The 27933-nt window shown below is 44.8% G+C and overlaps 3 protein-coding genes across 14 annotated transcripts; all 3 read left to right on the forward strand.

Moving 5' to 3' along the window:
* Positions 1 to 644: 644 nt before the first annotated feature.
* On the forward strand, positions 645 to 4573 carry hsdl2 (hydroxysteroid dehydrogenase like 2). Its single transcript, XM_069513725.1, has 11 exons — positions 645 to 804; positions 1529 to 1692; positions 1847 to 1945; positions 2036 to 2150; positions 2483 to 2586; positions 2671 to 2769; positions 2863 to 3057; positions 3276 to 3347; positions 3436 to 3579; positions 3662 to 3790; positions 3930 to 4573. The coding sequence occupies exons 1-11, from the start codon at positions 788 to 790 to the stop codon at positions 4043 to 4045; spliced, it is 1254 nt and encodes a 417-aa protein (XP_069369826.1). The 5' UTR covers positions 645 to 787; the 3' UTR covers positions 4046 to 4573.
* Positions 4574 to 6086: 1513 nt separating this feature from the next.
* capslb (calcyphosine-like b) lies at positions 6087 to 8679 on the forward strand. 5 transcript variants are annotated; one of them, XM_020106984.2, is made up of 6 exons: positions 6087 to 6226; positions 6616 to 6752; positions 6925 to 7102; positions 7188 to 7397; positions 7517 to 7633; positions 8310 to 8679. In XM_020106984.2, the coding sequence occupies exons 2-5, from the start codon at positions 6616 to 6618 to the stop codon at positions 7616 to 7618; spliced, it is 627 nt and encodes a 208-aa protein (XP_019962543.1). In that variant the 5' UTR covers positions 6087 to 6226; the 3' UTR covers positions 7619 to 7633; positions 8310 to 8679. The 5 variants fall into 5 exon arrangements, 4 of the variants coding, with proteins under 4 accessions (XP_019962543.1, XP_019962541.1, XP_019962542.1 ...); XM_020106982.2 differs by having other exon boundaries at positions 7517 to 7552; positions 8310 to 8672; XR_011239195.1 differs by having other exon boundaries at positions 7188 to 7550; positions 8310 to 8425.
* Positions 8680 to 9133: 454 nt separating this feature from the next.
* On the forward strand, positions 9134 to 27870 carry myo5b (myosin VB). Of its 8 annotated transcripts, none has more exons than XM_069513729.1 (40): positions 9134 to 9288; positions 13385 to 13495; positions 13686 to 13857; positions 14029 to 14173; positions 14339 to 14495; positions 14566 to 14709; positions 14787 to 14868; positions 15166 to 15273; positions 15409 to 15518; positions 15595 to 15860; positions 16017 to 16098; positions 16214 to 16354; positions 16440 to 16562; positions 16732 to 16815; positions 16908 to 17042; positions 17116 to 17213; positions 17986 to 18072; positions 18459 to 18570; positions 18670 to 18881; positions 19127 to 19283; positions 19396 to 19635; positions 19738 to 19974; positions 20075 to 20168; positions 20443 to 20588; positions 21132 to 21251; positions 21423 to 21557; positions 21636 to 21701; positions 21962 to 22201; positions 22475 to 22584; positions 23084 to 23161; positions 23548 to 23746; positions 23834 to 23927; positions 24017 to 24160; positions 24316 to 24467; positions 24555 to 24644; positions 24731 to 24881; positions 25185 to 25479; positions 25601 to 25775; positions 25857 to 25937; positions 26337 to 27870. In XM_069513729.1, the coding sequence occupies exons 1-40, from the start codon at positions 9259 to 9261 to the stop codon at positions 26487 to 26489; spliced, it is 5556 nt and encodes a 1851-aa protein (XP_069369830.1). In that variant the 5' UTR covers positions 9134 to 9258; the 3' UTR covers positions 26490 to 27870. The 8 variants fall into 8 exon arrangements, with proteins under 8 accessions (XP_069369830.1, XP_069369832.1, XP_069369831.1 ...); XM_069513731.1 differs by having other exon boundaries at positions 24020 to 24160; XM_069513730.1 differs by having other exon boundaries at positions 22478 to 22584.
* Positions 27871 to 27933: the final 63 nt, after the last annotated feature.

The raw sequence follows: 27933 nt of genomic DNA on the forward strand, positions 1-27933 counted from the left end.
AAACGTCTGAATGAATCACCTGTTTATACAATCCGTTGATTTTAATCCATATCATTTAAGTAAAATATAGAATAGAAATATTATAATGTCGTTTTAACAGATTTATACTGAACCTGAAGTCATTAAGATCTCAGAGTGAAAACAGAGTAACTACACATTTAATATTTACATTAGTAAGAAAGTCAATGTTAATAACTGGATTATTATCAACACACTGATTCATAGACATGTTTCATCGTCACCTCCTAATGTTGCAGCTGACTGATGTGAATATTATATTTACATTGAATGATGCCACTATACTGTTTGAATCACGATTCATATTTAATTACCTGGCCAAATATTTGTACCCAGTTACTCTGAATATATATGTTTTTTTATGTTTGGAAATGTGAATAAAGCTTTTATACACATATTGTATTCAAAGTCTGTATCTCCTCTTGTGTTTATTTGTCATAAAATGATATTAGTGTTCATGAAGTATTGAATAGATATCTTTAGTCTTTATCTGTAATTATATATATGCAACAGAATGTTTCATATATCTTTATACAACGTCTTTATCTATTCTATATAAATGTATTAATATTTGTCTTTATTCACATTTACATTCAGTTCTCTCTTGTTGACATCCTGTGGAGCAGAGTGGAGCTTTGTGTGCGGACCGGAAGTGAAGACATGGCATACTTCCGGTTGTGTCAGTGGGTGAAAGGTGAAGAAGACGTGTTGAGATTCTTCATCCACAGGGAACCGGACAGCGTGTGATTCTCCTCCGGAACCTTCCACGATGCTGCAGAACACAGGGTGAGTTGGTTCCGACCTCGGGAAACATCGTCGGTACAAACACGAAGCCGAGGTTCATTGAAACTGAGCTCACTTGGGTTCAGCTCAGTTCTGAGTTGTGACCTTTGAGCAGTTCTGTCGTTCTGTCGAGTTCAGTTTACATGGACTGATGAAGTAAACAGAAGAGATTCACTGGTTCTGATCTGCAAACGAGTCATTTCATAAGTTATGTTGCAGCAGCGGTGATATAAACTGAATTATAAACTTTACAATAAGCCAGGTTTATTCACACACGCATTGTTTCTGTGATAATATAAGATCCGGGTTTCATGTGATAAGAGTCTGTAGTTAATGTTAAAGACGTTTTGTTCCTGAATACAAACATCTGAAACTGGTGAAATGAGGATTTTTACATCACATAACACTTCATCAGCTTTACTGACTGAACATTTATGTTGTGTAGACAAATCTCACCAAGAGATCTGGAATCTCCTCGTCTTTCCAAGTCGACGTCTTCATCCTGAGATATTTGTGTTCTTCCAGTTTCACATTTTCCTGCTGTTTTCTCACATGGACTCACTCTGACATTTTACCAGAGGGCTCCAGAAAATGTCCAGAGACACTGACACTGACATTTGTTCTCACATACAGAACCTGCAGAACCTGCAGAACATGTCAGGAACAGTGGAGTCAGCCAAGCTGAGCACAGCTGTGTAAACTGTTGTTTTATTCTGGTGTGTTTCAGGAAGTTAGCCGGCTGCACGCTCTTCATCACTGGAGCAAGTCGAGGCATCGGTAAAGCCATTGCGCTGAAAGCTGCCAGAGATGGAGCCAACATCGTTATTGCCGCCAAGACGGCCGAGCCCCACCCCAAACTACCAGGAACCATCTACACAGCTGCTCAGGAAGGTGAGGAGCTAACATGCTAACTGCGAGCAGCTGATGATGAGATATGTTTTTAAAAATGAAAGTTGTGAGGAATTAGAGGAAAGATAAACTTTAGAAAAACCAACCCAACCTTTGACCGCCGCCATGTGTTGTGTATTTGTGTGTGTGTGTGTAGTGGAAGCAGCGGGGGGGAAAGCGTTACCCTGTGTAGTTGACATCCGTGATGAGAAGCAGGTGGGAGACGCTGTTCAGAAAGCTGTGGACACGTTCGGAGGTACTGGACTTTACACTCTCAGGTGTGACATCATCACGGTGGTGACATCACTACAGCGCCACCATCACAGTGCCTTTATTTGATTGGCAGGTATCGACATCCTGGTGAACAACGCCAGCGCCATCAATCTGACAGGAACCTTAGAGACGCCAATGAAGAAGGTGGATCTGATGCTGGGAATCAACCTGAGAGGAACATACCTGACGTATGTTACTGAACACACATGTTACTAAACACACACATTACTGAACACACACATTACTGAACACACACATTATTAAACACTCACATTACTAAACACACACATTACTGAACACACACATTATTAAACACACACAGCTCCAACGGTTGTGTGTTGCCTCAGGTGATCATGCAGCATGGAGAATATCCCCGTAAACCAAACTGTGACATGAGCCACTGTAAAGAACGATGTCAACCAGCTGTGGTTAGCGAGCGGCTCTGAATCAGCTGTTAACGACGTGTTCTTAGCGAGCATCAGTGAACGAGTGTAAGTTAATGAGCATCTGTATGTTTCAGTTCTAAGCTGGTCATCCCTCACTTGCTAAAGAGTCGCAGCCCTCACATCCTGAACCTGTCTCCACCACTCAACCTCAACCCAGTGTGGTTCAAGAACCACACAGGTAACCATAGCAACCAACTGAGCAGCTGACCTGTCATACACCTGTGCAGTAACAGCATGTTCTATTTTTTTTATTTTTTTTCAGCGTATACGATGGCAAAGTACGGTATGTCCATGTGCGTCCTGGGGATGGCCGAAGAATTTAGAGGTCAAATTGCTGTCAACGCCCTCTGGCCCAAAACAGGTGAGTGTCTGTTAGCATGCTAACAACCCCTCATATACTCTCATAATAAACTAGCATGCTAATCCTGCTCTGACCTGTGTGTTGTTGCCATAGCGATCCAGACTGCAGCCATGGACATGTTGGGTGGGGAGGGAATTGGCAAACAGTGTCGTACGTCGGACATCATGGCAGATGCCGCTTACGCCATCCTGTCCCAACCAAAGGACTTCACGGGTCGCTTCGTGGTGGACGAGGACATCCTCAGAGAGCAGGGCGTCCAAGACTTCGACCAGTACGCAGTCCAACCAGGTGAGCTGTGAGAGCAGATCGAAGGAGTCAGCGTAGAAAACGTTCTCACACTGAGTCCAGCAGTCGAACAGCAGAGATGGGCGTCGTCCTCCAGAGAAGCCGTCCTCTGCTGCTGTCATGTCCATCGTCACTAACATAACGTAACCTAGCATAGGTGGTTACAGCCTAGCACTGTCACTGTCTTGTGATACGTATGGTGGTTTCTGATTGGTCGACAGGTCACCCTCTGCTGCCAGACTTCTTCCTGGACGAAGCACCAGAGGCGCTGGCCCAACAGATGGAGCAACATGGTAAAACTCCAGTGATGAATGATATATTACGTTTCATTACTGATTTAAATTGATATGAAATTAACTGAGTCTGTCTCCTGGTTGCTAGGGGCGACCCCAGCCTTCAAACCATCATCTTCGACCCCGCCCCCCTCCAGTGGACCAATAGAGAGCACTTTTGATGTCATCAGAGGAGTCATCAATGATGACTTGGTCAAGTCGACCCAGGGCATTTACCAGTTTGACCTGTCAGGTAAACAACACGAGTCCGTCTTCTCCATGTAAGGACATCCTGCGGGCGTGTCAGTGATGTCATCTGTTTATGTCCATATAAGGAGAACATGGGGGCGTTTGGTTCCTGGACTTAAAGAGCGGCTCTGGCAGTGCGGGGCAGGGCCAGCCATCAATCAAAGCTGATGTCATCATGACAATGGACTCCAGCGACTTCAGCAAGATGTTCGCAGGTGAGCCATCACCACGGTAACAGCATGAAATATATAAAGGGACAGTGCCATGGTGATGCTGTTATAACCATTGTGATAATGTTGTTGGGATAGAGCAGTGGGCAGTACTGTTTCCATGGTAACAGCTGTGTTGTTTCAGGTAAGCTGAAGCCCACAATGGCCTTCATGTCTGGAAAGCTGCGGATTAAAGGAGACATGACGCTCGCCATAAAACTGGAGAAACTGATGGGACGCATGTACAAGGCTCATCTGTGAGACTGAAGCCCCGCCCACAGCTCTTATCAGGCCCCACCCGATGATGTTTGTTGCTGTACATGTTGCCTTGACGACAAAAATAATGTCAATAAATACAAGACACTAGGAAAGTCTGCGTTGATAATAAACTGTGGTTTAATCGTGACTCTGCTCGTGTGACTGAGAAGTGACCTCATCATGACGCCGTAGTGACAAAACTGTGATGTCATGAAACAGTGTAGCACCTGACTTAACATGTTAACACACGTGTCGTGGTTCATCATATCCGTGTAGAATCCATCATGTCACATGCAGAAACGTGACCATTATTAATACATAACAATCTTATTAAATAATATTAGCTCAGTAGGGACGGAGACATTCATGAATTTAACGTACGTTGGCAAGTGACTGTCGAGGACGTGATCGTTGACCTGTTTGCCTATAAAGTTTGTGTGTTACCTAACAGTTCCCCGCAGAGAGCTCAGACTGTACAGAGCTACCAAGTGTGTGTGTTGTGAACAATAAACGTGACTTTTGAACTCTTAATGTGTGACTCCAGCGCCCCCTGGTGTCTTCACTGATGAATAAAGAGGACCAATGTAGTTGAACCTAGAGAACAAAGGGACACTGTGAAACCAACGCTTTCTGATATGGCAGCTAATGTTTCAGAATAAAACCAAAAGGAACATTATCACATATTAGCATTGGTTATACCAGTATATTAACACATATTTGATTTATTTTGACTTCTCAAAAAATATCATATATATATCATTCGCATTTTTAGAATATTTCCACAGATGAAGCTGTTTGATCAAATACATTTATGTCCCAGATGTTAGAAAACAGCTGTTATGTTATTTTCTTCAATTATATGTTTCGGCCCAGGTGCTCCTGCGCTGTGTCAATTTAAAGGTTGTTGCTGCAGTGAATTGTGGGACAGTGCTGAAGGCCGAACTCCAGCAGGCAAAGACAGATCTCACCTGTCAGGCTGAGAGGGTCGGTGAGCTCGAAGCTCACCTGCAGAAGAAAACTAAAGGGAACATGTTTCGTACAAACATTATTGGGATTTATACATCAATGCTGCAGGAGACGCAGACCTGGATTCTGGAGAAGAAAGACAAGTTGGACAGACAGATATTGGATTATCAATCTATGGAAGCAAAACTGCAACGATGCACGAGAGGCTGTTATCCGTGAGATAGCGATTCTGGAAGGACACAGCTTGGAGTTCAACAGAAAGCTCAACATGGGGAAGAACAACAAAGCAGAACTCGAAAACTTCCACACTCTCATACATGTTGAAGTCAGGGAGCAAGAGAACAAGGCTCTGTTGAAAAACATACAGGATTATGTTTCTCAGGCAGTGGGGGGGCAGATTGTGAAACAGGAACTGAGCGACCTTCTCGTGAAAGAAAGATACCTTTGTAAATGTGACCATGAGGCATTAAAGAAAAATCTACAGGATTTAACCCTAAACTGACCTAAAGAAGGTTTAAAACCATAATTATAATATTAAGAATAATAATAACTGAGTTTACACCTTGACCTGATTCTAAGTTGATGCACTGCTGCACACTTCAACCAATTTCATCCAAACAAACGTTAATATTTTTATTTATACATCAGCTTTTTCTGCAATTGTTGAATTTTATACTTTTATACTAAATGTCTATGGGAGGTTTCAAGAGTGGTGACATCATCACGTGCCTCTGATCTTGGCCTTTGCTTTTTTAGCATCATATATTTTCAACTTGATTCATCTCTCTCTCTCTCTCTCTCTCTCTCTCTCTATATATATATATATATATATATATATATATATATATATGTGTGTGTATATATTCATTAATCGTCTCTATGTATATTTACATCAGGTTTACATTCATCACTGGACTGAGAAGAAGAAGTTTCAATTCATTTGATCGCATTCACAATCACTGGGTAATAAGAGACAATAGGGGGCGCTAATGCACGTTGACGTTGTTAACCACCCGCCAATAAACTGAACTAAGAAGAAGAAGAAGAAAAAGAAATGGAAGAAGAAGAAGAAGCCTTCTCGTGTCACGTGATTGGCTCTGCGGAAGTGACGGTGTGGACAGCCAATCAGAGCAGAGAAGTGCTGGTCTCCATGGTAACCAGGGTTCGTTTGGGGAAGAGCAGCTGAAGATAAAACTTCGTTGGTTCCTGAGGATCGAGGTGAGATCGATGTTTGTGATCGATAACGATCGACACTCTTTGGAATGATGGGTGCAGACAGGAAGTGACGTCACCGAGTGATTTGTGTATATGTATTTAAATTACAACACTGCGTCATTCTCACAGAGCAGGTGTAAAACTCACCTGACCTCACTGTGAGTAAAGATGGACGACGTGACGGCTGCTTAAAGTCCGTCAGTCACATTTTATTTATAGAGTGAATATTCATAAATCATCTCCACAAGATGTCAGCGTTAGTGTATGAGATATTATTATTATTATTATTATTGGTCTGATGGTCTTTATATACAGTCTGTTTATATAACACCTTCAGAAAAAGTTTTTAATATAACTAATCAACATTATACATTCTGTTTGTGATGTCACAGATGGCGGGGACATCGAGACACGATCGAGAGATGGTGATGAACGCCAAACGTCAACTCACAGAGTGTTCGGACCCAGTGGAGAGACTCAGACTTCAGTGTCTGGCACGAGGGTCATCAGGGATTAAAGGTCTGGGCAGGTGAGGATATAACTGTATATAAAGACCATCACTGACTGTATATAAAGACACTGACTGTATATAAAGACCATCACTGACTGTATATAAAGATGATCACTGACTGTATATAAAGATGATCACTGACTGTATATAAAGACGATTAGTGACTGACATGTGTTTATGTGTTTGTCAGAACCTTTAAAATAATGGACGACGACAACAACCGCTCTCTGGACCTAAAAGAATTCCTGAAGGGTTTGAACGACTACGGGATCCTGATGGAGAAACAGGAAGCCATGTCTCTGTTCCAACACTTTGACCGTGACGGGAACGGGGCCATCAACTTTGACGAGTTTCTCATCACTCTCAGGGTAAATATACACGGACGAGTCGCTGCACATGTTTCACGTGTTCGTTCTTTCTCGTCTCTTAACTTCCATGACCTGGTGTCTGCAGCCTCCCATGTCCAAGGCCAGGAAGGAGGTGGTCATGGAAGCGTTTCGGAAACTGGACAAGACGGGTGACGGAGTGATCACCATCGAAGACCTGCAGGGGGTTTATAACGCCAAATACCACCCCAAGTACCAGAATGGAGAGTGGACGGAGGATCAAGTCTTCAGGACGTTTCTGGACAGCTTTGACACTCCGTATGACAAAGATGGAAAAGTAATGAACTGTTTGTTTTTTTCAGGTGTTCAAACGTTCTGAGGGTCAGTGAACATCTCGTTTACAGTTTACACATGAAATGACAGAAGTGTGTGTTCATGTGGTCTCACTCTCCGAAGGTGACGCAGGAGGAGTTCATCAATTATTATTCTGGTGTGAGTGCGTCCATCGATACAGACGTCTACTTTATTGTGATGATGAGAAATGCCTGGAAACTCTGAGTTAGCGTCGCTCTGGTAAACAAACCGCTCTGGTGACGGGACGAGGGAAGAGTTAGATGTGGTTCCATGTTCTACGCGATGTCTCCTCATGATTCCTGCTGGACATGTTGTATGTCGTATGATTGTTATTTTAAAACAAAAGAAAAATACTAATGTCAAATTTCTTTTTGTATTTGGACACAGAAGAAGAATCATACAACGTACAAACGTCAGAATCAGATCGACTGGTGGCAGATTCCATCTTTAATGTTCCTGCTGACTTTAAATCAAACACTTCTCTACGAACTATTTTCTATTCTTCAATCAGACGTAAACCTTCCTCTTCAATCTTCACCTGTTCACTCTCCACGTGATCATCGTTAGCTTGTATCTGCATCAGCTCACATATATGTTAGCCAGTGTTAACATAAGCTAGCTTCATTATTAGACAGCATTAAGCGTTGTGAGCATCAATGTTAGCCAACATCAGTACCAACGTTAGCCAGCAACAATGTTAGCCTCGACATTAGTCAAGCTACTCTGTTAAAATCAAATATCCAACTGAGAGAAAATTAAACCAAAGAAATCAAGTTAAACACACACACACACACACACACACATATATATATATATTTATATACTGTGTATGTATATCACACAGTTGACATATTCACCTGTGATGTCATCACCAAAGTGTTTCTTCTGCCGACAGGTGACGAAAGACGAGTTCATCAACTATTACTGTGGCGTCAGCGCCTCCATCGACAGCGACGTCTACTTTATTCTAATGATGAGAAACGCCTGGAAGCTGTGAATCCAACCTGTGGGCGTGAACTTTCATTGATAACTGATAAATAAACAATCAATCAATAACCATTATGATGTTGAATTGATTAGAAATTATTCTTTTTTATCTTTTGATAATTTTTTTAAAGTAGAATATTGATTTTGTCATGATGTGATGTCCAGTGGGTAAAGATTAATTACTATTTTGTAGTTTATTGTTTATTGATCTTCAACATGAAAAACTTTGTTTAAATGAAGAATTAAACATTATATCATAAAACTACAGCATGTTTATTTCACACTACTCTTATATTAATGCTGAGGGGGGAGATCATGATATTCTGGATATGTTCATGATCCTCAGAGGATGAATGTCAACGAACCTCTGGCTGATGTGAATTAGTTCTGCAGGCATCAGCTCGTAAAGCTTAACTTCTGACCTGATGATGGCGCTAGATCAAAAGTCAGATTCACCTCAACCAAATATTCACAGGCTCCATGAGAAACAGAGCTGCTGGTGTTTGATGAAGAGTCAGTGAAGTTTATCCTCTGAGGAGCAGGAACACATGAAGCATCCAGCCAGCAGATGTCACTGGATTTTCATTGTTAATGTTTGTGCCAATCACAGCCTGTGACTGTACGATTTGACGGCTCGTTATTTTGTGATCTGGTGTGATAGTGGGTTTTGTGGGCGGGGTCAGGCCAGACGGCAGGTAAACAGCTCATACCTGCAGCAGGTGTGGTTTGGGAGTGGATCATCAGCTGATGTAAGAATAATAGTTTTGTTGGGACAGGTCTGAGATCTGTTTGTTCCTGGTGATTGTTAAAGCTGCGGAGCTGCTTCACGCACTTTGACTTTATGTGAGGACTTGACGATGGCCGCGCAATATTACCCTTACTCCAAGGTAAAGGTCACATTTATCACCTGTATCACCTGTTTCGCTTTGACAATAGACATGTCTGTTAATGTTCACACCATCAGCAAGTTTCATAATGTCTGATAAGATTTCTTTGCTCTGGAGTGGAGGAGATTTCTCAGCTCGAGCAGAAAATACTCACATTTACTGCTCTGTAAAATACTCTAGTACAAGTAAAACTAATTTATTCAAAGGTTTACCTAAGTAACTTAAGTAAAGGTATCAGTACTACTCAGTAAAATCCTCCACTGAGTGTAAAACTCTTTCATTTAAAAGTTTACCTGAGTTACTGAAGTAAAAGTATCAGTGCTACTCTGTAAAATCCTCCACTCAGTGTAAAACTCTTTCATTCAAAAGTTTACCTTGGTAACTTAGGTAAAACTATCAGTGCTGCTCTGTGATAGACTCTTATACACACAAGTCTCTTTGATTACTCATGATAACTTGAGTAACTGAGGTAAAAGTATCAACACCGCTCTTTAAAATACTCCATACATGTAAAATAAACGTACATTCATTGGTTTACCTGAGTAAAAAGTAAAAGAAGTATACATATACTGAAAGACTCTCGTGTTTTTAGAGCTTGAGTACTTCTGTTTTCTTTATACTTGTAATCTATTACATTTCCAAGTCAAACACTATATTTTTACAGTATGATGATAGAAATAGTGACTGAGATTAAGATCTGACTTGGTGTCTCCTACATTTCCCATGATTCACATGTAGTCACCTGTAGTCTGAGATGAGACAGAGGCCTGATCACTGCCCCCTGGTGGTGTGTATGACCTCTGACCTCTGAAACTTCTGAAAGCTTCTTGAGTTGGGTTTGAAGACGACTGAAAGGTCAGAGGTCATGAGGGAGTCGCTGTCGTCGTTGCTTAGCAACAGCGCTGTCGCAGCTTCAGCACTTGAACGTCAAACACAGCACACTCACATTTCATTGTCTGACGTCACGGTCACATCATTATTACGTGATCGTCATGACATCACAGGCTGGAGCCAATCACGGTCCAGGAGGAAAAAACTTTAGACACAGACAACGTACAAGTTGTTGTTGTTGTTGTTGTTGTTGTTGTTGATATGATGTTGTTGTGGTTATTGTTTACACATCTGACTACAAAAAGTGACAGATACTTTTATTCAATAAAACAAAATACAAGTAAATATAAATAAAACCTTAATAATCTGTGACCGTTCGAAGGTCCTGCCGTGCGTGTGCGTGTGTCTGTATGCGCGTGTGTGTGTGTGTGTGTGTGTGTGTGTGTGTGTGTGCGCGCCGTAGAAACCTGGCTGCGGTCCAGGGAAACAGCCAATCAGAGCGCGCGGTGTGTGTCAGGAAGTGTAGTGTGTCTGTGATCATCTGTGGTTCACCTGCACCACCCGGAGGAACCAGAGGAACCAGAGGAACCAGAGGAACACCTGAGAACCTGAGAGCACATGAAGAACACATGAAGAATCGAACCCACTGAGCCGAACTCCACCCAGCAAAGTGTCCGAAACCCTCCCCCTCCCCGCCGTGGACAGGCGGGCTGTTCACCTGCTTCAGGAGGAAGTGAAGGAAACACCGTCCCACCGGTTCTAATGGAGTTCAATGGATTCTACTTGTTCTAAAGGAGGATCATGTTCTGATGGGAGCTGAAGCGTCGTAGTTTGTTCGAACCCAGAGGAAACACGAGCTGGAAGATGTCTGTGAACGAGCTGTACACAAAGGTGTGTGTGTGTGTGTGTGTGTGTGTGTGTGTGTGTGTGTATGTGTGTGTGTGTGTGTGTGTGTGTGTGTGTGTGTGTGTCCGTCTGTCTGTGTGTGTCACAACAAACCGCGTCTTAACTAACCTCAATGTAATTTCAAACTTTATGTGACTCACCTGGTGACGTCACCGGGGAGCAGGTGATGACGTGTTTCTGACCTGCGGTTCCTCCAGTGTAAATGAGTTTGTGTAGTTGAAGTTCAGGTGATTTGTTTTAAGTGTCAAAGTTTCTTGTTGCAGGTTGTTTAGAAATCTTCATTGAGCAGAACGAGCTCTGTCACTTTTGGTGCTCAGGTGTTTTTGTCAGCTGGAGGCTCCAGGTGCATTCTGGGACGTGTAGGCTTCAGTATAATAGATGAAAAAGCTGCTGTCAGACCTGCACTGAATTCCAGAATATCTCCTAAAATGTTCTGGAGGTTCTTTATGTGACCACAGAGGCTGTGGAGAGTTATTCTGCCACCCCCAGAAAAAACCCCTGAACATGTCAGAGTGAGTCCATGTGACAAAACATCTGGAACCTGCTCAGTGAGCGAGTGGACGTGGTGATGAGGTTTCTAACACGTGACGGACGTGAAACTGGAAGAACACAAATATCTCAGGATGAAGAAGAGGAGCCGTACACGTGGAAGACGGAGACGTCAACTTGGAAAGACGAGGAGGTTTCTGCCTCTTCTGCGCTCTGATTGGCTGTGGATCTTTGAGATTCTTCTAAAAATCTAGTTGGAGGCGACTTGAGTCTCTGAAATCACGTTTGAAGAGTTCACACTTAGGGAGAAAAGTTTAGATGTGTCAGGGATACACTGGCATGGTGGTGATTCTTTTTTTAAAAACAGTAACTATAAGATTATTAGCTGAAAGTTTGTCGTTAGATTGTCGTTACTCGTTCTGTTCTGTTTTAAACTGTTTGTTCAGACAAAGGGATGAATGAATCATTGTTGGGTGGGGGAGGGGTCCTGGACTCAGCCCTCAGTGTCTGAAGAGATTTTGATTTTTGAAGAGAATATTGAAGAGTTTCTCTGAAGCGGCTGCAGGACTCTGTCCTCGTCATTAATGAGGAACTTAAATCCTCTTCACCTGCTGAGACACATAATCCAGACGGAGGAGGGGGGGGGGTCAATCCTGCAGCTCCATCTGGTTTGTGTTGAGTCACTGAGTCACAGTCCGTCAGCTCTGTACTTTATTATTATCAATATTACTATTATGTCTAATCAAGACCCTGCTCACTCTCAGTCCTCACAGCAGCTGTGATTTTATAATAAATACTAATGATATTTATCGTCCCACACTAACAGAAGGAGGGAGGAGGGGCGGGGGGGGGGTGGCAGTTTGCCCCCGTCTGTCTTTTAATCAGATAAAGTGGAAGTCGGGTTGTTGTTGGGTGGAGACGGATTTCACATCTGTGGGTTGGATGGAGACCCTGTTAGAGGCGGGGTCACATCAGTAACGCTCCTCAGTTCTAACGCCATCACAGCTCATCACACTCAACTGCCACTTTAACATGATGTCATCAGAACGCTAAATAACACATCTCACTGCTAACAGTTTACTAACCAGTCAACCAACCAGTCAACCAACCAGTCAACCAACCAGTCAACCAACCAGTCAACCAACCAGTTTACTAACCAGCTCTATACTTTCAGTTAATGTTTCAAGATTCTGATCTGTAAATGTGTGTGGGTGTGTGATAGTGAAACAGGTGGATGTATAAAGTTTATCAATCTCAGTTTATTAATCACAGCTTCAGATTAAGTTTCACAAAACTGATCCTGTTTCATTTTGTCTTCAGACCCTCAACAAACATTCCTGTAGGCATGAGAACACACACACACACACACACACACACACACACACACACACACACACACAGAGTTGTGTGCGTGTGCGTCCTCATTAACAGTCGTGTGTCTGACTGAGTTGCTCTACATGCTTGTGTCATGCTGCGCAGTGATTGGTCGGTTTCTGACGTGTCCCAGTTAAACACACTGTGATGAGGTCATGTTGTTACACAGCTCTTCTCTGATTGGCTGCTGCAGAACATGAATGAACATAAACATAATTGTTCTTTTTTACACTTCACTGAAAACACTGGATTTATTTACAAAGACCTAAATGATGTTGACAATGAACCGTTCATCAGAAGATAGTTGTGAGTTATTGATTTATAAAATAATCCAAAGGATCTGAAATATTCAGGTTAACACTGAGGGTGAAGAACGAGATGTCGTCTGCTTCTTCGTGTTGAATCCTCCAGAGAAACGAAAGCTTCTGATGCTGTGTGATGTTTGATTGTAACTCTGGAATCAGAACCGGATCTGAACTCATGACGTTCGTTTCAGTTCACTCGGGTTTGGATCCCGGACCCTGAGGATGTGTGGAAGGCTGCAGAGATCACCAGAGATTACACAGAGGGACAATCGCTTCTTCACCTCAAACTGGAAGATGAAACGGTAAAATTCACCACATCCTGTTAGAGGGAACAGCTTCTAACGTACACACAGATTTAAACTTTTACTGCACGTGTGTGCTCAGTGTGAATCAGTGATGACAAATCACTGAGGTCGTCTGTATGTCACGTGATGGAGACATGAATAAGACGTCACAGTCAGGTGTTGATTGGTTTGCTTGGCTCTGTCTCAGCCTCTGGAGTATCCTGTGGGTCCAAAGAGTAACCCCCTTCCTTTCCTCCGTAACCCCGACATCCTGGTGGGAGAGAACGACCTCACTGCTCTCAGTTACCTGCATGAACCTGCAGTGCTGCACAACCTCCGGGTTCGATTCCTGGAGTCCAACCACATCTACACATACTGTGGTCAGTGTCAAAGATCTCAGTTGTCAACGTCATCACAACAATCGCATACTGTGCATGAAGCTCAGGCTCTGTGTGTGTGTGTGTGTGTGTGTGTGTGTGTGTGTGTGTGTGTGTGTGTGTGTGTGTGTGTGTGTGTGTGTGTGTGTGTGTGTGTGTGTGTGTGTTACTCAGGGATTGTTCTGGTGGCCATCAACCCGTATGAGCAGCTGCAGATTTATGGAGAGGAGGTCATTAACGCCTACAGTGGACAGAACATGGGCGACATGGACCCACATATATTTGCTGTGGCTGAAGAAGCTTACAAACAGATGTCCAGGTCAGATCTGAAGCTGATCACACTCTTGTGTCATTGATGACTGAGGCTGCTTCACACGGAATAAACACAAGTGTTAAAGATTATCAACACATTCAGCAGCAACACTGTCCACCCTGATTTGTCGCTGTTGTGTAGTAAAATGTAAAGTTTGTGTTTGGTCTGCAGAGACGAGAGGAATCAGTCCATCATCGTGAGCGGAGAATCTGGAGCGGGAAAGACGGTTTCTGCAAAGTACGCCATGCGTTTCTTTGCCACGGTGGGAGGTTCAGCTAATGACACTAACGTGGAGGAGAAGGTCTTGGCCTCCAGTCCGATCATGGAGGTGAGTGATGATGTGGACGATGTCACCTCAGTGGAGGCTCCGTGGTAAATATCTCCTCTGCTCCCCTCAGGCCATTGGAAACGCTAAAACCACCCGAAACGACAACAGCAGTCGCTTTGGAAAGTACATTCAGATCGGTTTCAGTCGACACTACCACATCATCGGAGCCAACATGCGGACGTACCTGCTGGAGAAGTCTCGTGTGGTTTTCCAGGTCAGTTTGATCAGATGTGTTTTACAGGATGCTGGATTCAGCCTCTTCGTTATTTATCTGTACGACTTGTTTTACAGGCGGAGGACGAGAGGAATTATCACATCTTCTATCAGCTCTGTGCCTCGGCCAGTTTACCAGAGTATAAAGACCTCAGCCTCAGTAAGTCCACACACGACCAAACCTGTCTTCTGTGTACTGACCAGCAGGGGGTGACTCCACTGGTAGTTCATCAGTAAACTTTGTCCTCTGGAGATTTTGTTTCAGTCTCTAGTTTCAAGTCTTCTTCAACACAGTCATGATCATTCAGAGTCGAACAGACCAGAATGCACCAGTGATTTGACAGAAGGGCGTGAACGTATCTCACTTCGTCTTCTGACCTGACGTCCAGTCTTTCTCTCTAACCGACCATTCGCCTCGTCTCAGTGAAACCACGACTACGTGTTCTGTCTCTTTCAGCCAGCGCAGAAGACTTCACCTACACGTCGTTAGGGGAGAACATCTTCATCGAGGGAGTGAACGACGCCGAGGACTTCAAAAAGACCAAAGAGGCGTTCACGCTGCTGGGTGAGAGTCCGACTCTGATCTTCATCTTCATCATCATCATCATCAGTTCTGTGGTCTGCATGTGGATGTGAGACATGTGATGATATAGAGTCAAACATCTGTTCAACATCTGCGTGTGTGTGTGTGTTTTGGCAGGTGTGAAGGACGGTAGTCAGAGCAACATTTTCAGAATAATGGCGTCCATCCTTCACCTGGGGAACGTACAGATCTGCTCAGAGAGAGACGGAGAGTCGTGTCATATCTTGGTACGCCCCTCCCCCATCTCGACAACTCACCCGTGTGGCGGTCGTTGCCTCTAACAGGAAGCATTGTGTGTTACAGAGGGACGACGCCCACCTGAAACACTTCAGCCGGCTGCTGGGGGTGGAGCTGCAGCAGATGGAGCACTGGCTCTGCCACAGGAAGTTGGCTACGTCTTCAGAGACGTACGTGAAGAAAATGTCCAGCAAACAGGCCATCAACGCCCGTGACGCCCTCGCCAAGCACATCTACGCCCGCATGTTTGACTGGATCGTGGAACACATCAACATGTCTCTGTACACGTCGTCCAAGCAGCACTCCTTCATCGGCGTCCTGGACATCTATGGGTACGAAGGACAGACCATAATAGTTGCATACAAGCTTCTTGATCGCCCCCTGGTGGCGGGCTGCAGTATAGCTCATAAACACCTCCTCCATGTTAGTGGATGGGACACGGACCAAATGTCCAGTTTTAATCTAAAGTGTCTGTGAACGTTCTGCAGGTTTGAGACGTTTGAGATCAACAGTTTTGAACAGTTCTGCATCAACTACGCCAACGAGAAGCTTCAGCAGCAGTTTAACTCTGTGAGTCTTCTTCCTCTTCTTTTCTTTCTTCTCCTCCTCTTCTTCTCGTCCTCTCCTCCCTGCAGCTGATGGAGCAGATTGTGTTTGTGATGTGTTGTGTGTTTGTGTTTTGCAGCACGTGTTTAAACTGGAGCAGGAGGAGTACATGAAGGAGCAGATTCCCTGGACTCTGATCGACTTCTATGATAATCAGCCGTGTATCGACCTCATCGAGGCTCGACTCGGCGTCCTGGACCTGCTGGACGAGGAGTGTAAGGTAGGAGGACTTTGCCCCCCCTGCTCGTCTTCCTCGTCTTCCTCCTTAACAAACGTTTTAACTTCTGCTCGTTGTCACGTTTCAGGTTCCGAAGGGAACCGACGTTAACTGGGCTCAGAAGCTCTACAAACAGCACTCAAGCAAAGCTCAATTTCAGAAACCTCGTATGTCCAACACGTCTTTCATCATCATTCACTTCGCTGACAAGGTGAGCTCAGGACCACCCCCCCCCCCCCCCCACCCCTCCGTCTCCAGGTTCTGGTTCAGAGACAAGAATAAAAACACAAAGAATCTGAGCAAAGAGGATTTTCTTTATCGTGTCGATGAGAAAACATGAGACGACAGATGAGCTGATGATGTCACTTCCTGTTTGTCAGGTGGAGTATCAGTGTGAAGGTTTTCTGGAGAAGAACCGAGACACCGTGTACGAGGAGCAGATCAACATCCTGAAGGCCAGTCAGGTAAAGTCAGAGAAGTTTAAATAAAGTGGATTTAAATGAAATCTGACACTGCCTCCATATTTATAAAATGTTGTCGCTGCTTCTTCGTGCAGCTTCAGCTCGTGGCAGATCTGTTTAACGAGAAAGACGATGCCCCCGCCTCAAAGTCCTCCAGGGTGAACGTCCGCCCAGCAAAGTCGATTCCTCGAGCGCCCAACAAAGAGCACAGGAAGACAGTGGGACACCAGGTGAGCTGACCGCTGCAGGACCGTCCGTGATGATGTCACACAGCTGTCACTCATGTTTTTGTGTTTGTTCCAGTTCCGCAGTTCTCTGCATCTTCTCATGGAGACTCTGAACGCCACGACGCCGCACTACGTCCGCTGCATCAAACCCAACGACTTCAAAGAGTCGTTCTCGTGAGTCCACCATTTCTTTCCTCTGAGGTCAAAGGTTAATGATTGAAGGGTTCAGGAGGGATATGCACCTGCAACATCAGACAATAAAGATGGACGCCACATCTCCACTTCCTCCAGAAATGAAGCTGAAATGTTTCCAGATGCAAATGTTATCTTGTGGTGATGCACTTGACCAATCAGGAGTCAGTGTCAGCTGTCAATCATGACGTCTCCGCCTGTTTTTCTATCATCAAACTACTAATTAAACCAAACTGATGAGAGACACTTGAACAAACATCAGAGACAAGAACGAGCTGAAAAGGTTCAGATGACGTCATCACATTTGATTTTGTCCAGAGAATTTACATACGACAAGAAAAACTAAAAACACACCTGATGTGTAATGATGACATCATAATAAAATATATAATAAGTAAATGATTAATGATAAATGTATAATAGTAAAATGATAATGAAAGTGCTGCAGCTCGTGGTTGTTTCGGACTCACTGGATGTTTTCAGCCTGTTTCAGATAAACGCTGCTTTGTTCTGTTCTGTCTCGACCTGCTGACGTCTCCGTCACGTTAATTAGATGAAGAGTCACATGTTCCAGACTCAGGTTCACATTTAACGTCTCTTCACTCTGTTCACTCGTCCTGCTGTCAACTGTCAGTGTGTGTGTGCGTGTGTGCGATGCCGCAGACAAAGAAGACGAGGTGGGACGTCACCGACAATCCAAACGTTAACTTTGGTTCACAGTTGATTTTAACGTGTTTCCTGTTTGTTGCTGCAGGTTCGACTCGAGTCGAGCGGTGCAGCAGCTTCGAGCTTGTGGCGTTCTGGAGACGATCCGGATCAGTGCGGCCGGATACCCGTCCAGGTGAGTCCACGCTGCACAGACTGATCTCAGGTCTGTGTTTCTGCTACAGGAGCCGCGGCGTCTCGTTGTTGTTGTTCTTCTTCTTCTCTCTGCAGCTCGTTCTCCTCTCAGTGTTTTTCTCCTGAGTCAGTGTGAAATCTAATAATCTGAGTTCATGTGTGACACCATGAGAAACAACAAGTTACATAACCAACATGTTTGATCTTTATTGATCTTTTAGTTTGAAACATTTTAAGACTTCAACATCAAACCGTCAACACAGTTTCTCTGGTTTAAATATATAAAAATACATAATGATGATTAAACGTCACAGAGAATCAGATTTTATTTACTTTACTTAAGTTTATTTTGAAGAGATAACCATGTGTGTGACTTCCTGTTTGCAGGTGGACGTATCCTGATTTCTTCAGCAGGTATCGAGTGTTGATGAAGAAATCCGACATGACGTCATCTGATAAGAAGCTTGTCTGTAAAAACCTGCTGGGGACGCTGATCAAGGTCAGAACGCCACACGTTTAATACACGTCAAGGAGTCATGGTTCAGATCAGTGATCGGATCAGTGATCGGATGAATGGTCTGTTTTCCTCGTGTCTCAGGAGCCAGACATGTTCCAGTTTGGAAAGACGAAGATCTTCTTCCGGGCGGGTCAGGTGGCGTACCTGGAGAAGCTCCGCGCCGATAAGTTCCGAGCGGCGTGCATTAAGATCCAGAAGACGGTTCGAGGCTGGCTGCAGAGAGTCCGATACCGAAAGATCCGCAAGACTGCCATCACTCTGCAGAGATACGGCCGAGGTTACCTGGCCCGCAGGTTAGTGTCGGGTTCACACGGACACGATGTTGAAGTGTTTAGATTTCAGGTCAAAGGTCACAGTGACCTCGTGTGAGTCGTGGACAGAAGCTGGACTGGTATGTGGAGACAAACCACCAGTTTCATTTAACATCATAATGATAATTAAATGTTTGTTGTAAAATCTCTGTGATTGAACATCAACCAGGTGGTTTTCCACTTTGTTCAGTTTGCGTCTCATCCTCCTGTCGTTGTTTTCTCCTCAGGTACGCCGAGTATCTGCGTCTGACTCGAGCAGCACTCGTCTGTCAGAAACAGTATCGTATGGTGAGAGATCGACGGGCGTATCTGAGGGTGAGACAGGCGGTCGTCACCATCCAGGCCTACGCTAAAGGGATGTTCACCCGCAGGATTTACTGGGAGGTAAAAACACATTTGGTGTTTGTTGAGGTTCACACTGTGTTTCTGACCGATGAGGACTCTGCGCTTCGGATCTCTGCACGCCGTCCTCTCACGTCACGTCTCTTCTCCTCAGTTCCTCCTGCATCACAAGGCCATGATCATCCAGAAGAACGTCCGCGGCTGGATGCAGAGGAAGAAGTTCAAACGGGCACGGAACGCTGCCATCACCATCCAGTGTGCGTTCAGACGCACACGTGCCAAACAACAACTCAAACAGCGGAAGATCGAAGCTCGTTCAGCGGAACATCTGAAGAAACTCAACTCAGGGATGGAGAACAAGATCGTCCAGCTGCAGAGGAAAATGGACGACCAGGTATAGTGCCACACTCACCAGGAATCAGGGATACGACTGTTGTTCTTCTTCTACTGTCACTGCTGCTCATTCAGACTCATATTTAACCTTTTCCTGTTTCAGTCTAAAGAATTAAAAATCCAGAACGAGCAGCTGCAGACTGTGAACATCGGTCTGGGCTCGGAGGTGAACAAACTGCAGAAGGAGCTGAAGCAGCTCCAGGGTCAGCGCAACGAAGGAGGTCAGCTGACGACCCTGCAGGAGGAGCTGGAGAGGCTGAGGGCGGAGCTTCAGGAGGCGCACGCTCTCAGGAAGAGACTGGAGGAGGAGCACAGCAGCGAGAAAAAGAGCCTGAAACAGGTGAGTGTGAAATCTGTCCAATCAACGACGAGTTCCAGTCACTTCCTGTGATGACGTAACTGATGATGTAATTTACGTCCTTTCACCTCCATGACGTCAGAGGGTGGAGGAGCTGGAGACAGAGAACTCCCTGCTGAAGAGCGAAAAAGAAGAAATGAACCAGAGGATCCTTCAGCAGACGAAGAACTCCCCAGGTGAGACGTTACCTGCCTCCGCTCTGCTGCCCCCTGCTGGTTTCATCTCCACACTGTTTACTTAACCTGTAAACCACAGGTCTCTGTCGTCAGCTCGTTGTAATGTGCAGCTTCACCACTAGATGTCAATAAAGGATTCAGTGTCATCTAGTGCTGAAGTCTGAACACTGAAGCTGGAGCAGGTCGAACTGTGTCACTGATTCTGTTCTGTGTGTGTGTGTGTGTGTCTGTGTGTGTGTGTGTGTGTCTGTGTGTGTGTGTGTGTGTGTTCCAGACGACGGCAGCCATGTGTCTCAGACAGAAGTGTCTCTTCAGAAAGAGCTGGACGCAGAGAGGCAGAGATACCAGAACCTCCTCAAAGAGTTTTCCAGAATGGAGCAGAGATACGACAACCTGAAGGAGGAGATGTCTCTCAACAAGGTGAGCTCTCACCTGCCTTTAGGGCGGAGCTACAGCCGCTGTCTGCTCCGGGTCCATGTCTGTTGTGTCGTCGACACCGAGTGGCAGGAGGATGTTTTCAGGTTTTCCGCTCATCTCATTCTTGTGAACACGATATCTCAAGAACACCTCGAGGGGATTTCTTCAACTTTGGTGGAAATGTTCACCGACACAAATGAACTGGTTAGATTTTGGTGGTTAAAGGTCAAAGGTCATCACAGCTCAGAGTCAAGAATGGAAAGCAGCCACGTTAGAACAAGTATGATTCATAGTTTCGTATTCACCGACGTCACGGAACATGTGAATCGATGGTCTTCACCATCTGATTGTGGTCATGACATGTTATAACAGATATAATTACATGACAGATGCTGTTGAACTCGGACGTAGCTTCAGGAGGTGGTAGCCACCATCGCCCCCTGCAGGCAGATGTCATCATTATGTCATGGACGTTCATTTACTATAAAGATGTTTTTACCTACAATCAGGATTTAAAAAATCTGCTTCACTCTCATCATCCTGCAGTTCCAGCCCGGCCACATGAGGAACCCATCCAATCAGAGCAGCCTGGAGTCGGACTCGAACTACCCGTCAGTGTCCATGTCGGAGGTCGGCGACACAGAGGACTCTATTCAGCTGGTGGAGGTGAGGCCGTCATCTGATATTTACCAGGAAGACAAGAGAAGTGTTTCACGTTCATTTTTAAAATGTTAATAAACTGTTTGTGTAAGAGCTGACGGACGTGTAGACATAAATGAATAAAGGAAGACGATTGGATCAGACGGCGAACATGTCGATCTGCTGGTTGGTTTTCAGGAGATGGGCGTGGAGAAAGCTGCGATGGACATCAGTCTGTTCATGAAGCTCCAGAAACGAGTGCGAGAGCTGGAGCAGGAGAGGAAGAGGCTGCAGACCAGCGTGGACAAGATGGAGGAACTCGCCAAACACAGGGTGAAGAATCTAATGAAGGATTAATGAGTCGTCTGATTGTCCGAGGACGTTTCACTAACAGATTTGTTTCTGTCGTAGAGCTCTGAGCCGAGGAGTCCCACGTCTGTGCAGGAAACTGCAGATCTGGCCTACAATAACCTGAAGGTACAAAACTGACGCACACGTTAAAAACATGTTTAAATCATCTGCTCGTCTGAAGGAAACAACAGGAAGTGATGGAAGTTAGTTTTTCATTTGAGCAAAGTCATTAAGTTTCTGATTTAAACATGAATGAGACTGTGAGTCAAATGTCACAAAAATCACTGCTGATAAAGTTTTGACAGTTTGACGTCATGTGAACAAATTCAAGATGTTTCATATTTCTAAACACAAAATAATCTGGATGATATAATCTGTCTCTGCAGAGAGAGGAGCTGGAGACAGAGAACAAGAAACTGAAGAACGACCTGAACAACCTGAGGAAGACCATCTCTGAGCGAGCTGCTCAAAACAACTCGTCCAACGAGCTGCAGGACGGCTACAACCTGCTGCTCAGTCAGCTCAAATCAGCCAATGAGGAGCTGGACGCCCGCAAAGAGGAGGTGCTCATCCTCAGGACTCAGATCGTCAACGCCGCTCAGCTGCAGGAGAAGAACGAACAAATTGTGAGTGTGACAAGAAATTATTTTAAAGTTTTATGTTAAAAACTGTTAATCACAGCATCGTCTGCATAAAACTGTAACTTTGTGTCTGAGTAACTTCAGGTCTTAAAACTTATTTTCCAAACTATTCTAATTCCATCTCCAGAAACGTTTCTGAATAAAGAGCGAAGAGAAGCGTCTCTAGACACGAGCCCTGTGGGACACCATAGTCTAGTTACAGAATACAGGACCCGGCTCTGTAGATGTTTCAGTGACTCTGTGTTTCCTGTGTTTCAGCAGCAAAGTAATAATGTTCCAGAGGTTCCAGAGGTTCCAGAGGTTACTGAGGTTCCCGAGGACAAGGAAGAGGCCCTCAGAGCGTATCAAGGACTGACTGAGTCTAAAAGGTCAGGGACATCACCTGTCCATCAGTTTGTGTCCTGTTGTCCTTGTGATGTGATGTTGACACCACATCAGTGGGCGGGCCTGATGCTTGGCACTAGCGCAGTTGTCATAACAACAACCAATCAAAGTTTTACGGTTCGTCTTATGTGCTGAGACTCGTCCCTCCTGGTCGTCCTGAGCAGCAACTGTGTTAATATTACTATTATTATTATTTATTTTTTTATCTTTATTATTATTATTATGATTATTTTCATCATTATTATAATTATCTTTATTATTTTGTTATTCAGATGATACATTTCTTTTTGTTTTGTTTGTCTCTTCTAAACATTTCAACTGTTTTCTACATTGTTTCTCACAATCTGTTGTTTCGTCTTCTTCCATTTGTCTTTCTGTCTCTGTCCTCTGTCTCTTTGTGTCTGTCTGTTTCTTTTTGTCGCTCTGCCTCTTTGTTTCCTGTCTCTCTGTCTCTCTGTCTGTCCTCTGCCTGGTGGACACCAGTATCCAGCAGGACTGGTGTTATCTGAATGAAGATGGAGAGCTGGGTTTGGCTTATCAAGGCCTCAAACAAGTCGCCAGGTTTCTGTTTTCTCACTTTTTTTATCCTCTTCTTTTTCCAAACTGTCGACTGAAGCTGAGTCTTTAAATCTTGACACTCTGACTGAGACGTCACACAGGACAGACACGCGGTGCACGTGGTGTCAAACACAATGCTCTCAAACATGATCGTGTATAAAGCGTTTGTTTAGGTCAACCAGGTTCTGTCGAGTCCAGATGTGATTCATAAAAAGCCGTTGTGTGTTTTGGAGGAGTCAGGCAGGTGAAGGTACCTGTGCTGTGTCTGCACCATAGTACCACCTTAAATCAGGAATACCACCTTAAAAAAGCACCTTAAGAGAAGATGTCTCAATATGTTGACATTCTCCTGTTGTCCCCTGCTCCTCCTTGTCCTCCCGGTCCCTCAGGCTGCTGGAGACCCAGCTGCAGTCTCAGTCCAAGAAGCACAAAGACGAACTGGAAGCTCTTCACACTCAGATCGAGCTGCTGAAAGACGACATCGAGAAGAAGCAGGAGATCCTCAGCTACACCATGTCCCTGTCTCCTGAGGCCAAGGTGGAGTACAGCATCCAGCAGGAGATCACACGACTCACCAACGACAACCTGGTGAGGAAACCGCCGACGCAAAAACCGAAGGACTGAAACGTTTGTGTTTTCTCGTGTCATAATTTCTCTATTTCATGTTTCCTGCAGGACCTCAAGGAGCTTGTGGAGAAACTGGAGAAGAACGAGAGGAAACTGAAGAAGCAGCTCAGGATCTACATCAAGAAAGTCCAGGAGTTGGAGGGTGAGAGGAGAAGACGGACATGGAGCTGATCCCTTGACTCAGATTCATCTCTTTCTCACTCATGTCTCACGTCTCTGTCTCTGTCACAGCAGCTCAAGCTGCAGCTCTGAGCAGCAGATCCAGACCTGAACTGAGTCGTCAGGTGACCGTCCAGAGGAAGGAGAAGGACTTTGAGGGGATGTTGGAATACTACAAGGAGGACGAAGCTCTGCTGGCCAAGACTCTGATCACTGGTAAGAGACGAGCTGATCCCAGGTCAGCAGCATCAGTCTGAGTGGACCCATCCAACCCTCTGGTGTCTGCACCTGGTCGCATCAATTCATTCAACATTAGAACTAATCATTCACTAAACTGTGTCAGTCGCCTTGAAATGTTCTAATCTTTTTAGACATGAAGCCCAACACAGTGTCAGCGACCGTCCCCTGCCTCCCTGCGTACATCCTCTTCATGTGCATCCGCCACGCTGACTACATCAACGACGACCAGAAGGTGGAGTCTCTGCTCACCAGCACCATCAACGCCATCAAGAAGGTCCTCAAGGTGCGAGTCAGTCCTCCACACCTCTCTCTGACCCGTGTGTTCTCCGGTTTGAATATCGATTTTGACCGTTTTTTCTCTTGTTTGTAGAAAAACAGCGAGGACTTTGAGACGACGTCCTTCTGGCTGGCCAACACCAGTCGTCTGCTTCACTGCCTGAAGCAGTACAGCGGAGACGAGGTCTGACAGACGCCTCAGCCGCATTCATTCACAACGACTCGTCAGCTGATGACGTCCAGCTAATTATTGTGTCGTTGCTCCTCCAGGTCTTCATGACGCAGAACTCGGCCAAACAGAACGAACACTGTCTGAAGAACTTTGACCTGGCGGAGTACCGACAGGTGCTGAGCGACCTCTCCATCCAGATCTACCAGCAGCTCATTAAAGTGGCAGAAGGCATCATACAGCCGATGATCGGTGAGTTTAACAACTGCTCACGTCACTGCAGGAGTACACAGTCTGTGTGCAGATGACATCACGTTCCTCTTTAGTGATGAATCATCAGTCGTCAGGGTTGAAGAGGACAGACCTGAAGGACCGGCTGAGCTTCTTTGGAAGACGTTTGACTTGTTGTCTTGTCTGAAGCAGATTCATGAAACATCTTCAGGATCCTTGATGTTGAGGATGATTTGTTGCACAGACACAGTTTGTAGCTGGATTTATCTGCAGGACTTTTAATGAACCGGGCCCCGGGTCTGTCTCTGTCTCTGCTGTCCCCAGTGTCAGCCATGTTGGAGAGCGAGAGCATCCCCAGCCTGGCGGGCGTGAAGCCGATGGGCTACAGGAACCGCTCGTCCAGCATGGACACTGACCACGGCGGCCCCAGCAGCTACACTCTGGAGGCCCTAATCAGACAGCTGGGACAATTTCACGGCATCATGAGGGACCACGGCCTGGACCCCGAGATCGTGGGTCAGGTGGTCCGACAGCTGTTCCACTGCATCAACGCCGTCACCCTCAACAACCTGCTGCTACGCAAAGACGTCTGCTCCTGGAGCACGGGCATGCAGCTCAGGTACCGTCAGCCGGTTTTACACCAAGAGTTTCTGACTGGACCTGATTCTACACGGTTTGATAACTTGTCTCTGTGTCTCTTGGCTTTGTATCTTTGTATCTTTGTATCCCTGCGTCTCCAGGTACAACACCAGTCAGCTGGAGGAGTGGCTCAGGGGAAACAACTTGTATCAGAGTAAAGCTGCAGCGATTCTGGAGCCGATCATTCAGGCCGCTCAGCTGCTGCAGGTGAAGAAGAAGACGACTCAGGACGCCGAGGCCATCTGCTCGCTCTGCACCGCCCTCAACACGCAGCAGGTCTGGTCACATGACACACACATCACCTGTCACTGCGTCATCACATGAGACGATGCTGACGTGAGGTTCTGTCTCCTGCAGATTGTGAAAGTCCTGAACCTCTACACGCCACTGAACGAGTTTGAGGAACGAGTCACGGTGTCGTTCATCAGAGACATTCAGGTGAGAGTCAGTGACTCACCAGTCTGAGTCAATCACACCGTTGCATTATGGGTCAGTTAATAAACAGAGCCTGTTTCCATCCTTTGGAAAAAGGTTGATGCTCCGTGCATGTGAGCCTCTGTCCCCTCAAACCACGTCTTTGTTCCACCTGGTCCCAGAGACGTCCTGATCGGTTCTTCTGATCAAAGTCAAATCAATCACTTTGAAATAAAAATGATCCCGACGAGTTTTCCCGTCCTGCTGACGTGACGACAGTGTCGCTGATGTATCGTAGCATAGCTTGGTCTCTACATGTCTCATTCATGGAATTATACAAATACATGACTCTGATCAGATAAGAAGTGTTTTCAGTGTTCAGGACAGATGTGTTTACTGTCTCCTGTGTCTTCATGTGTCCAGAGTCGTCTTCAGAACAGAAACGATCCTCCTCAGCTCCTGGTCGACACCAAACACACCTTCCCCGTCCTCTTCCCGTACACGCCCTCCGCTCTCAGTCTGGAGACGCTGCACATCCCCGCCTCGCTCCAACTCGACTTCCTCATCAGAGTCTGAAGTCTCAGAGAAATCCAGGACGGACTGACCACGCCACTCCACGGACGCACAGACACGTTTCCGACTGCGTGTGTCGACCTGTGATGGATTCATTGTGTCACTCGTGACTTCCTGTTTGACATCGGACAGTAAAAACCTCATTTATGAACTCAGCATCGGTCTTCCAGCAGAGAGGATCTGAGCTGCTGTCCATCTCGGTTTGTCGTCTCCGTCTCTGGACGAGCGTCAGCAACAGGAAGTGTCCTGGAGCATGAGGAAGGTCAGAGGTTGTTTCAGGATCCACAAATAAAAATCACCTTCGCTGATGATACTGAATAAACATCAGTAACATTTATCTTCATGTCGTCTCAGCTTCTAGAATTATTCTTGATCCTGAAGTTCTTCCTCCTCATGTGAGCTGATTCTTTAGATTTGATATAATCGTTTTTTTGTGCCTTAACTTTGGCAGATTCACCATCGGTGACTTTTCAGCTTCTGTCGTCTTTAAAAAAAATGATAAACATGTTATAAACGTGATGTTTTTGATCTGTACACATGTTTTTAGTAACTGACTAAATGTGCTGAACTTTATTTTGTGACAGAAGAAGAGACCGAACGAAATCTTTCACTCAAATACCACAAAGACGACAAAGTTTAAATATCACAACAGTGACATTTCCTCAGGTGAAGTTATGAACTTTATATAAGTTCATATATAAAGTAGTAATGTGAGTCAAGTTCTTATCAGTGGATCATGAAACAGTTTCTCTGTTTGAACGAGTGAAGTTCTGACGTGTTTCTAATTAAACTTCAGCTCAGAGAAAGTTTCCTCTTTTAAAGATAGAAATTCAAATCAATCAGATTCTTTTCTTTTGTCTTTTTCTCTTCACAGTGATCGGATCTGTATTTATCTTCTCCTTGATGCTTAGGTCGTGTTTCAGTTATTTGTTCACAGATGAATCCAGTCTTCCATTTTATTTTAATATTCTTCTTTTTGTGGAAAATTATTTTACTGACATTTTCTCTTCTCTCTGATCATTGAGCGTTTCTGTCTCTCTGTGATTTATGTGTAGATTCTTTTTATATTTGTGATGACGCTAATTTATCATTGAAGTAGAGGAAACACAGATGTAATGCCTTGCACTGCCCCCTGCTGTCTGAGAAAAGACTGCGCTCGTCTGCCGTGCCATTATCGATGATCAATACGTCTGATTGTCTTTTACACTAAATCTACGTTTGTCAATGAATTCTGAAAGAGATTGTTTATGAAGTGAGGTGATCATGAAGTTAATGAATTCAAGAACTTCTTTACTAAATGTTTTTGTGGAAAATATAAAAAATTGATGTTTAATAATCAGAAATGTATTTTTCACAGAATTAAAATCAGCAGAAACATTTCAAATGTGTTTGATATTAGCATCTTGTCGTCAGTCGATGAATGAAATGTTTGGTTTTCAAGAAATTT

This window comes from Paralichthys olivaceus, chromosome 18 (assembly GCF_024713975.1).
Source record: "Paralichthys olivaceus isolate ysfri-2021 chromosome 18, ASM2471397v2, whole genome shotgun sequence".
Lineage (NCBI taxonomy): Eukaryota > Metazoa > Chordata > Actinopteri > Pleuronectiformes > Paralichthyidae > Paralichthys > Paralichthys olivaceus.

Bases quoted from the DNA above. Each gene is read 5' to 3' on its own strand.
- myo5b (XM_069513729.1), top strand. From the start codon at position 9,259: ATGGCCGCGCAATATTACCCTTACTCCAAG. The intron at 19,284-19,395 runs GTAAAAACACAT...TCTTCTCCTCAG, and splicing joins CCCGCAGGATTTACTGGGAG to TTCCTCCTGCATCACAAGGC. The intron at 19,975-20,074 runs GTGAGTGTGAAA...CCATGACGTCAG, and splicing joins AGAAAAAGAGCCTGAAACAG to AGGGTGGAGGAGCTGGAGAC.
- capslb (XM_020106982.2), top strand. From the start codon at position 6,616: ATGGCGGGGACATCGAGACACGATCGAGAGATGGTGATGAACGCCAAA. The intron at 7,103-7,187 runs GTAAATATACAC...TGGTGTCTGCAG, and splicing joins AGTTTCTCATCACTCTCAGG to CCTCCCATGTCCAAGGCCAG. The intron at 7,398-7,516 runs GTAATGAACTGT...CACTCTCCGAAG, and splicing joins CGTATGACAAAGATGGAAAA to GTGACGCAGGAGGAGTTCAT.
- hsdl2 (XM_069513725.1), top strand. The intron at 3,580-3,661 runs GTAAACAACACG...TGTCCATATAAG, and splicing joins TTACCAGTTTGACCTGTCAG to GAGAACATGGGGGCGTTTGG. The intron at 3,791-3,929 runs GTGAGCCATCAC...GTGTTGTTTCAG, and splicing joins CTTCAGCAAGATGTTCGCAG to GTAAGCTGAAGCCCACAATG.